At 41.4% G+C, this 11,750-nt stretch overlaps 1 protein-coding gene across 1 annotated transcript; it reads right to left on the bottom strand.

Moving 5' to 3' along the window:
• Window positions 1-1,077: 1,077 nt before the first annotated feature.
• On the bottom strand, window positions 1,078-2,057 carry LOC101403275 (olfactory receptor 2A12-like). Its single transcript, XM_014796418.2, is given in 2 exon segments — window positions 1,078-1,715; window positions 1,718-2,057. Coding segments are annotated over 2 exon segments (978 nt in total).
• Between the last annotated feature and the right edge of the window lie 9,693 nt (window positions 2,058-11,750).

Genomic DNA, 11,750 nt, shown 5'->3' with positions numbered 1-11,750 from the left:
ACAGCCTGCCAGGAACTAAATCCTGGCAACAATCAAGTGTGCTTGGAAGCAGATCCTTCCCTATTTGAGCCTTAGGATATCTTCAGCTCCAGCTAGTACCTTCATTGCTGTCTTCTGAGAGGCCCTAAGCCAGAGGCCCCAGCTAACCTTCACTCAGATCCTTGACTCACAGAAACTGCAAAAAAAAAAAATATATGTTTGCTGTTTTAAGCCACAAAATTTTGGGATAATCTGTTACACACAATAGACAACTAATACAGAGGAAATGCAAAGAGTCACAAGGAAACTTTTGAGGATGATGTTATAATGATCTTGCTTATGGTGACGGTTTCACAGGTATATACATATTTCAGAACTCACCAAATTGTATACTTTAAATATCTACAGTTTATTGTATGTCAATGTACTTCAATAAAGTTGAAAATGCATCATGAAAGTGTCTGAGTGGGAGGAGATTTTCACCATTATTAGGAGATTTTATTCCCCCCTACAAATATCACTTCACTGAAACAGAGCTCCTTTCTTCAGTGACATGAGGGCTCAAGTGTCCTAAATTCATACTCTCCTAACAGTACTGGGAGAAAACTGACCTGTGTTACTTCCCCAAACTCTGTTTTATATGATCTCTATTCATTTTTCTTAAATTATTCTGTTTTAAGACCTTGCCAAATCCTTCATTGAGCTATATTTGGGTCACTGATCTGCAGTCTGGAAGTCATCTTGTGCCCATTCAATTTGACCTTATTTCATTAGTCCAGAGCTCAAGCACTCAGTCTCATGTTCATTTTGTAATAGAAAAGATAAATATTGATGCCAGTTCTCTGCCTGGTCTTGTAAACTGATGATACAGAGATGAATCAAATATGAGACTTGCCTTCATGGAGTCCTCTGTCTGTTGTCTTCATGCTTGAGGGACACTCACTGCTATAGCCTCCCAGGTGTTCTCATACATAATCTCACTGAGTCTAACCCATTCATAGATCACGTGTGCCCAGTGGATGTTGGAAAGAATTTGGGTGGAGAAGTCATGTAAGCTGCGTCCCAGGTTTAGTTGCTGGTGCCCATGCTCCTGTGACTTTATTCTGGTGCTTTGCCCCAGCCTGTTACTTTGAGGAAAGCCTTCTTCACATCTTTGTTCCTAAGGCTGTAGATGATGGGGTTGAGGAAGGCAGAGATGACATTATAGAATAGAGCCAGCTTCTTGTCCTCTTCTGGGGAGGCCTCAGAGCCAGGTCTCATGTACATAACCATACATGGAATAGAGAACATAGTGACCACAGTGATGTGAGAGGCACAGGTGGAAAAGGCCTTGAGTCGCCCTTGGGCTGACTGGATCCTCAAGATGGCAGCAAAGATATTGATGTAGACAATGATGATGAGGGAGAGTGGGACCAACAGAAGGATGAAGCTCAAGATGAAGTCTACCTGGTCATTGAGTGATGTGCCTGCACAGGCCAACTTCAAGACTGCAAGTACTTCACAGAGGAAGTGATTTATCTCATTGGGGCCATAATAGGGAAGAATCATAGCAGAGACAGTGTATATCAGGGCACAAGTGATACCCCAGAATCCACAGAAGGCCACCATTGACCCACACAACAAAGGGCTCATGATGACTTTATACCTCAGGGGATGGCAAATGGCCACATACCTGTCATAAGCCATGACTGCAAAAACCCAAGACTCAGTGATTCCTAGCATCAGGAAGATGTAATCTGGGCCACACATCCAATGTAGGAGATAGTCTTCTTCTCACAAACCAGATGCACCAGCATCTGGGGTACTGTAGTGATGACATAGCCCACATCCAGAATGGATAGGACAACGAGGAAAAAATACATGGGTGTGTGGAGGTGGGAGTCCATGTGTATCAAAATGATAATGAGCCCATTGCCCAGAAGGGTGATGAGGTAGAGGAAGAGGAAGACATTGAATAGAATAACATTTATCTCTGCATTATGAGAAAATCCTAGAAGAATGAACTCAGTAAGAGCGCTGTGATTTCCCCAGAGAAAGCCCTGCATCCTTCTCCTGGTGTAGAGAAAGAACAGAGCCATCATTCATAAGCTGAAATCTCCATATTCAAATCCTGCTGCCACTCATATATTAGGAGTTCCAGATACCAGTAGCAAAGTGCATATTAGGACCCCACAAAGCTAGGGACAAAATTTTTGAAAAGAATTTCTATTTGATATAAAACAGTGTGTTAATATTGTACTATTTAATCCCAGTTTATCCTGAGATTCCAAATAATAAATTCCACATTTCAAAATGTAGAACCTGCAAAAGGAGGGTCTGAAACTCTGTCTTGCACTTCATGAACATGCATAGTTCGTACAGCTTATAAAAGATCTCAAAGCTGTCAAGGAAGAATTGGATATTTGAGGATATAGCATTTGCTGTGAGTTTCATACAAAACTGGGATGTCTACCCCTCCTTTGAAGCTTGTCCCAAAATGGGCTTCAGTGGAAGCATTTGAATAGCTTGATGGCTACTCTGGAACTTTAGAGACAAAGTTATTAGATATCCGACTCAAGCCTGTAGTAACAAAAAACAACTATTATTTGGAAATAAATCATGCTCTATGAAGAGTCAAAATCATGTGTTTCCATGCTCCAGAGGTGGGTGACACATGAGAGAGAGAGAGAGGGAATAAAAGAAGAGAGAAGGAAAAAAAAGGAAACAAGGAAGGAAGGAGACAGGGTGGCAGGGAGGTAGGGAAGGAAGGAAACTACCAAGCTAGGATACTACAATTAATGAATATATCCTTCAGAAAAGAAAGCTTTTTACTCTCAAACAAAAACAGATAATTGATTACCAAAAGGCACAGAGCGAAAGAAATATTAAAGATCTTCTTCAGGCTGAAGGAAAACGATCCCAGATAGAAACATGGAACTGAAAGAAAGAATGAACAGCAGAAGTAGTAACTGTTGATTATTTAAAGTGACAAAAATGACAACATCATGAAGGGCTTTAAATATATACATAGAAGTAGAATTTGTGATAAAACTATCCTAAAGAATAGGAGAAGAAGGTGGAATTAAGTTGTTAAAAAATTTTTGCATTGTTTGGGAAATGGTGAAGTACTAATTTAAGTGAGATGTTAATAAGTCAAAGATGTATATTTTAGTCTCTAGATCAGGTATTAGCACACTTTGTCTATGAGGTGCCAGAAAATAAATATTTTAGGTTTTGCAAGCAATATACAGTCACTGTAGTGTATTTTTATTTGTTTTTTTAAACTTTTTTAAAACGTAAGGCTTATCAAAACTTGCTCTAGAATAACAATCAAAAGAATAATACAAAATAGTAAAACTGAAAATATAACACAGAATATAAAGGGAAGAATTAAAAGTTCTTGGTTACAGTAGTTCTCTCACCTTGTCCGCAGTTTTGCTTTCTGCAGTATCAGGTACTTGCAGCCAACTGCAGTCCAAAAATCACGCTACGTCACAATGCCTACGTCATTCACCTGAGTTCATCTGATTACATAGGCATTGCATCATCTCACCTCATCATGAGAAGAGTGAGTGCAGTACAAGCTATTTTGACAGAGAGAGACCACATTGACATAATTTTTATTACAGTGTATTGTTATAATTATTCTTAATCATTGTTAATCTCTTACTGTGCCTAATTTATAAATTAAACTTTATCATAGGTATGTATGTACAGGAAAAAACATAGTAAATATATAGGGTTCGGTACTATCCACCAGCATCCCCTGGGAGTCTTGGAATGTATCCCCCTTGGATAAGGGGGGACTACTGTAATTCAAAAGAAGGCAGGAAAAGTAATGTAGAAACAGAGAACACTTGGGACAAATAGAAAACAGGTAGTAAGATGGTAGACTCAAACCTAATTACAACCATAACTGCATTAAACATAAACGTACGAAGCAAGACAATTGAAAGACAAAGATTATCAGACTGGATTTTGTGTGTGTGTGTGTGTGTGTGTGTGTGTGTGTGTGTGTGAGGAAGATCAGCCCTAAGCTAACATCCGATGCCAATCCTTCTCTTTTTGCCAAGGAAGATTGGCCCTGGGCTAACATTCATGCCCATCTTCCTCTACTTTATATGGGACACCGCCACAGCATGGCTTGACAAGAGGTGCATTGGTGCGCGCCCGGGATCCGAACCTAGGAACCCTTGGGCTGCCAAAGCAGAGTGCACACACTTAACCACTATGCCACTGGACCAGCCTCCTGGATTTTTTAAAAACTAATAGCAATGAAAGAATTTCATAAGTAAAGGGATCATCTTTAAATACCAGAGAATAACAGGAAGTACAATTTCTAGATTATCATGACAGTACCAGTCAACTCAGGACTTTCTTGCCCCTTACCTCATCTCTCTCTCACTACATGCCTGGCAGTGACTGAAACCACAGGGAATTGGGATGAAGAACTGATAAACTAAAGGATAAATAAACATACTATACTTCCCCCTTTTTATCATAGGCAACTATCTACAGCAAGCCTAACTCAAGTTGAATTGTTATGGAAGGTATCCTGCAGGAGGTAAGAGTCAAGCTGGTCTTTGAAGAGTGGGTAGATGCTAACTACAGGGGAAGTGCAGAAAAGGACATGCTAGGCAGATAGAGCATAACGTGTGAATTATAAAGCACAAGCTAAGCCAGAGAGTGATGGGAGATGGGGCTGGAGAGGTAGGCAAGGACATGGAAGACCTATCATGCGCTGCCAAAGAGGCTAAAGAGGGTGGATTTTATAGAGAAGAAGATAAGGATCCATTAAATAAGCAGGCAATCAGGTTTATTATCTGGGAAAAATCAGTCTGGCTGTAGTGTGGAGACTAAATTGGAGGAGGAAGATGTCAACTACTGCAATTATGCAGGAAGGAAAGGATGAGAGTGGGAACTAAGGCAGTGATTATTGATATGAAAGGTAGGTATTAGACTAGAGTCTTTAGGAGGTGGAAATCTGTGGGTCTAGGTAAGTGATTAGGGAGTGGTGAGAAAGAAAGAGGAGTCAAGGATGAATTCCGGGTTTGGGTAAATAGATGAGTGACGGTGCCATTCAATGAGATAGGAAACATAGGAGTGGGAAGTTTGGTGAAAGAGGTCAGGAAGTCACATGATAAGCTTGGTTTTGGACTCAGGGAGCTTCCAGTATTCCTAGTATCTGTTGGGTTGATGCATCAAGAGCTGAAGAGAAAGCTCTAGAGATAGGAATCTGAGTGTCATCGGCACCTCTGTAGGAACTGAAGCCACCCAAAGGGATGAGATCATCCAGTGAGAGTGTGTAGTGGGAAAAGGGAGCTGAAAACAGAACTCTGAAAGGTCACAACATTTAAAAGTTAGCTTCAAGGAGAGAATCCAGAGAAGATGGTATTGAGGGACCAAAGGTGGATGACATGTAACACAGAAACCCAAGGAGAGACAAGGTCTGCAAAGAGAGGGTGGTCTTTGTGGTCAAATGTGCATAGACATCAAGTATGACAAGGACCAAAAAGTGACTACGACTTTTAGCAACAAGGAGGCTTCAGCAGAATAGTTTCAGCAGAAGTCTCCCTGAGGTAGGTTAAAAGAAACAAGTGAAGGCTACATTTCTAAGACATTTGTACCAAGTGGAAAGGAGTACAGGTCAGGAGCCAGATAGTGATGGAAATACAATTTTTTATGACATAAGAATTTTGATTTGCTTATATGGTGAAGGAAATTGTCAGTTAACAGAGAGGGGTAAAACTACAGGATTGAGACAGCCTAAATTATGGAGCAAGGCTTTGATGAAGCAGGAAAGGGTGGGATCCAAGCTACAAAAGAAGGGATTAGGCTCAAATCAGAGCAGGTGCCCCCTTCCTCCGTGGCTGATGGGGAGGGGGTAAGAACTGGTGTGGATGCAGAATATTTGAAATGTCAACATTTAGCAGAAATTCTAAAGTATATCTGTGTCAAATCTGTTGGACAACTCTGAGGTTTTTTTCCCTTTTTAACATCCATTGCAACCAATGTGAGGAAAACAATCTAATATACTGAGCCATAGAATCAAGATACAAAACCATCTCATGCAGCAAGAAAAACAAGTCTGAAACCAGCCAGTCTCAAGGCTTAAATACACCTCCATGTTTATATCTCTTGCCAAGACACTTCGCCTGAACGCCACGTATTCAACTGCCTACCTGAACTCTGCCCTTGCATGTTTAATATGCACCTCAAACTTATCACGTCCAAAACTGAGCTCTTAATTTTCACTACATGATCTAGCTCTTGGATCTCATCTCCCATTACTGTCCCCCTTGCTCACTCGATAAAAACCACACTGTAATCCTTTCTAGTCCATCAACTTCCAACCAGGCTTTCATCTAAGGACCTTTGTCACAATATCCAGTACTTATGTTCTCTTTTACCAGATGTCTTCAGGGTGAGTTATTTCACTTCCTTCAGATTTCTGCCCAATTGTCATTTCATCAGAGAGCCCTTTCTTCACTATCCTTACTGAAATGCAGCCATCCTTCACCGTCTCTTAAGTCGGCTTCACTTTTCTTTATTGTACTTCTCACTTCTTAAAAACTTATCTATCTGATTATTGTCTGTCACCCACAATTACACTGTTATTTTTTTATTTATTTTTTGTGAGGGAGATCAGCCCTGAGCTAACATCCGTGCTAATCCTCCTCTTTTTGCTGGGGAAGACCGGCTCTGAGCTAACATCTGTTGCCAATCCTCCTCCTCTTTTTCTTCCCCAAAGCCCCGGTAGATAGTTGTATGTCATAGCTGCACATCCTTCTAGTTGCTGTATGTGGGACGCAGCCTCAGCATGGCCGGAGAAGCGGTGCGTCGGTGCGCGCCCAGGATCCGAACCCAGGCCGCCAGTAGCGGAGCGTGCGCACTTAACCGCTAAGCCACGGGGCTGGCTCCCAATTACATTGTTAAAGCAAGTATTTTGGGTCTTTTCACTACTATTTCTCCAGTGTCAATCATTGCGCCTGGCGCATGGTAGTAACTCTAATAAGATTTATTAAATTATTAAAGCAAGGATGCCAGTCTTGGACTCCATCCTAGAAGCTATGTTGGCAGGACAAGGAGAGATGACTAATACCTGTCCTCTCTCATGGGGCAAACACATTTGGTATGTATAATTTACACCTGTTATCCATATCTTAGATGGGTGTGTGAATAAGTTGTGGCATGTAGGAAGATATATTGTTATGGTGAAAAAAAATAAATCTAAGCAATAGTGATGTTTTCTCCGCAGAAATTTAAGTTAGGGAAGTATCTAAAAGACTGCATTAATGGAGATTGATAAGAATTGCTCTGCATAGCCCCAAATATAGAATTAATTGTAAACTTTACCAGGGTGACAAGCTTCAGATTGACTAGAGAAAATGTTCTGACACTAGGAGCTGTTCATAGACAGAAGGATTGTCTTGAGAAGCAATGAGCTCCCTGTTTCTGTTGAGAGGTTCAGGCTGAATCTAGCTGACTATATATCAGGGATGCATTGGGATCAAACCGGACTTAGAGAGAGGTGGGGCAAGAGGACTGGTGAGGTCCATTCCACCTGGAAGAATTAAGGACTTTCCCATCTTCTCTGTCCTGATTATTATCTAACTTTATCTGTTCCTGATTCCTAATGCCTGGAGCATTGCAGCAACCTCTCACTTGTGACTCCAATCCCTCAGTCCTATAGCATATGCTAGGAGCAATCTTAATCATGAGTTTTTTTCAGTGTGATCTCTGTCTACTCAAGGATCCATAACATGGTGGAGAATATATGTAGGAAAGAGCGTGGGGTGCTTAGAGGAGAAGAAGCAGGGTGAGTGGGAACAGGGGACAGGTGAGCAGTCTCCAAAAGCACACTTAGCACCCCCATCCCTGGTGACTATAACAGGGAGCCTCGCTGGACTACAGGTATCTTGGTGGGAGGCATCTGCCTTGCTCCTCCCTCCTCAATAAGAGATCCTTAGAGCAACTCCCACTTTCAAGGTGCTCCCCCAAATTCCTGTCTCCCCTGAGGTCTCCTTGCAATCTCCCTCCTCCTCTCCCGTATCCTGGTGCTGTCCTATCAACCTTCCCACCTCCCATCTGCCATTCCCTTGTCTTCCCCATTTCCAAGGGTCCCACTAGTTAGAATGGGGACATGAAGGAGCCCAGCTGCCTCAGCCTCCCCAACAATAGCCCCTCCTTCTTATCTTTGTCTTCATTGGCAACTAACTAAAGGCCAGATGCCTTGAGAGAGATGCTCACAGTAAGTCGGATAAAGACAGAGAGGGAAAGAAAGGCAGTTGGACAGAAAGAAGTAAACAAAAAAGCAAGTCGGAGAGACAGGGAAGAAGAAGTGGACAGAGAAGCAAAGGTCAGAGCGAGAAGCACAGGCAAGAAGGGATACCCAGATGTGAGGATTTGTAGACAGTAGGAGAGCCAAGGCAAGCAGAAGAGATGCCTCAGATGAGAAGACTCCCCGCCCCCACCCCGCCTCCAGCCCTGTCACCCTACCTGCTGTTGGGCTGTGTGTGAGGGATGCATCAGGAGTCTGAGGAACTCTCCTTTGAAACTCTGCTCCTGGGGGCTGTGATTCCCAGGAGGATAAATCCAACAACTTCCTAATGAGCTCCCTGCACCTTTGAATTCCCCAAAGTCTAAACGTCAACTCTGAACTCCAACACCTAGTACTTAAGGCTGTGTACAGCCAGAGCCCCTGACCCTCCCGTCTGAGCCCCTACTGCTCCCCAAAGGGCCTCCTTGGTCTAGTCAGGCCAATCTTCTGCCTGTCCATGCCCTCCCATGCTCCATGTTTTCTCGGGGTTAGCACCAGACTGCATGGGTTGGATTCCTGGTTTCACACAGTTACCAGCTGTGTGACTTTGGACAAGTTTCAGAAACCTCTCTGGGCCTCCAGGCCTTTTATCAGTAAAATAGAACCTGCTCCATAGAGTTGTAGTGAAGACAAAATGAGTTAATAAGTATAAAGTTTTGGGGACTGTGCCTTGTTTATAGTAAGTGATCTGTAAATTTATTATTCTCCCTCATTTGCATCTTCTATGCTCCAAACCTGAAGATCCTCTCCTCTTATGTCTTCAAGTCTCCCCTAAATTTCAGGTCTATGTCCCTCAGGAAGACAGCCATGACTACTTCACCCTCTCTGTCCTCTTGTTACGCCTGCTCTCCATTATTGTTCTTGGGATTCCTGAGTGACCTGTGAGGGCTCTGAAGGGCCCATCCCTCTGAGGAGCCCCGCTGCAGTCCCCAGACTAACACACCTGCCTGACTTCTGTCTCTGGAGAGAACACGCATCAGCACCCTTGGGCAGCTCCTCTTCTGTCTTCCAGCACACACTTTATATGTCTCCTCTGGGCCACGCCTTGTGCTGAAGAAAGGAAATGTAGAGCCAAGGGGAGTTTTTCCTTGTAAATAAGCACTTACAAATCAGTGCCTCCAGAGCATTTGGTGAGGAATGCAGCAAATGCAGGTGCTCTGAAGAGGTAGCAGCTAAGCTTGCCCAGAAGAATGACATTTAAATTAGGCCTCTAGCATGCAATGAAATATTCAGGAATGAATAGAGGACATAAATATTCAGGAATGAAATAGCAGACATAAATACTGATCTTACAGAAATAAAAAGGATCATAAGGGAATACTATGAATAATTGTATGCCAACAAATTAGATAACCTTTACGAAACAGACAAATTTCTAGAAAGATACAAACTACTAGAATTGACTCAAGAAGAAATAGAAAATATAAAGAGACCTATAACAAGTGAATAAATTGAATCAGTAATCAAAAAAAGAAAAGAAAAAGCCCACAAAGAAAAGCCCAGGCTCAGATGACTTTATTGGTGAATTCTACCAAACATTTAAAGAACTAATACCAATCCTTCACAAACTCTCCTACAAAATAGAAGAGGTTGGACACTTCCCAACTCATCCTGTGAGGCCAGGATTTCTCTGATACCAATCATAAGAAAACTGCACACCAATACCCATTTTGAAGACAGACGCAAAATCCTCAACAAAATGCAATCAAATCAAATGCAACAATACATAAAAAGTACTGTATACCATGACCTAGTGAGATTCATCCCATCAATGCAAGGTTAGTTCAACATACAGAGATCAATCAATGTAATACACCATATTAATAGAATAAAGGACAGGCATCACATGGTCGTCTCAATAGATGAAGAAAAAGCATTTGACAAAATCCAACACACTTTAATTGCAAAAAACAATCAACAAACTAAGAATACAGGGAACTTCTTCAACCTGATGAAGGGCATCTAGAAAACTCCACTGCTAACATCATACTTAATGATGAAAAAATTCCCACTAAGATTAGGAACAAGACAAGACGTCCACTCTTACCACTTCTATTCAACATTGTACTAGAGGGTCTAGCCTGGGCAACTGAGCACAAAAAAGAAATAAAAGACATCAGATTGGAAAGGAAGAAGTAAAACTAAATCTATTACAGAAGACAATTTCAAAAATCTAAGGAATATACACACACACACAAATAAAACTATTAGAGCCAATAAATGAGTTTGGCAAGATCAGAGAATAAAAGACCAATATACAAAAATCAATTGTATTTCTACACACCAGCAATGAATAATCTGAAAATGAAATTAATAAAACAGTTCCAGGGGCCGGCCCGGTGGCGCAAGTGGTTAAGTGTGCGCGCTCCGCTCTGGCGGCCTGGGGTTCGCCGGTTCGGATCCCAGGCACGCAGCAACGCACTGCTTGGCAAGCCACGCTGTGGCGGCGTCCCATATAAAGTGGAGGAAGATGGGCACGGATGTTAGCCCAGGGCCAGTCTTCCTCAGCAAAAAAAGAGGAGGATTGGCAGATGTTAGCACAGGGCTGATCTCCTCACAAAAATAATAATAATAATTAAAAAAATAATAATAAAAAAAATAAAACAGTTCCATTTATATAATATCAAAAAGAATAAAACACTTAGGAAAAATTTTAACAAAAGCAGTGTCAGACTTGCACATTGAAAACTACAAAACATCTTTGAAAGCACTTAAAGAATATCTAAATAAATGGAAAGGCATCCTATGTTCTTGGATTGGAAGAAATAGTGTTGTTAAGATGATAATACTCCCAAATTAATCTACATATTCAGTGCAGTATCTATCAAAATCTCAGCTGGCATTTTTTTAAACAAATTAACAAGGTGACCCTAATATCCATATAAAAATACAAGGGGATCAGAATAGCTAAAACAATCTTGAAAAGGAAGAACAGAGTTGGAGGACTTACTTCCCACTTATAAAACTCACTACAAAGCTACAGTAATAAGACTGTGTGGTACTGGCATAAAGATAGACATAAAAATCAATGGAATAGAATTGAGAGTTCACAAGTAAACCCTTTCATTTTTGGTGTGCTGATTGTTTTTACAAGGGTGCCAAGACAATTCAATAGGGAAAGAAGAGACTTTTCAACAAATGGTGCTGGGACAACTGAATATCCACATGCAAAAGAATGAAGTTGGATCCCTAACTCTCACCATATACCAAAAAAAAAAAAAAAATGGAGGAAGAACTAGACGTAAGAACTAAAACTATAAAACTCTCAGAAGAAAACATAGGTTTATATCTTAATGACTTTGGATCAGGCAATAAAGGTCATAAAATCCAAGCAACAAACAAAAAAATAGATAAATTGGACTTCAAAATTTAAAACTTTTGTGCTTCAAAGGACACAATCAAGGGCCGGTTCCGTGGCTTAGCGGTTAAGTGCACGCACTCCGCTGCTGGCGGCCCAGGTTCAGATCCCGGG

This window comes from Ceratotherium simum, chromosome 22 (genome assembly GCF_057802395.1).
Source record: "Ceratotherium simum simum isolate JZ-2026a chromosome 22, ASM5780239v1, whole genome shotgun sequence".
Lineage (NCBI taxonomy): Eukaryota > Metazoa > Chordata > Mammalia > Perissodactyla > Rhinocerotidae > Ceratotherium > Ceratotherium simum.
Note: the sequence above shows the minus strand (reverse complement) of the source record. Positions and strands in the feature narration are given on the sequence as shown.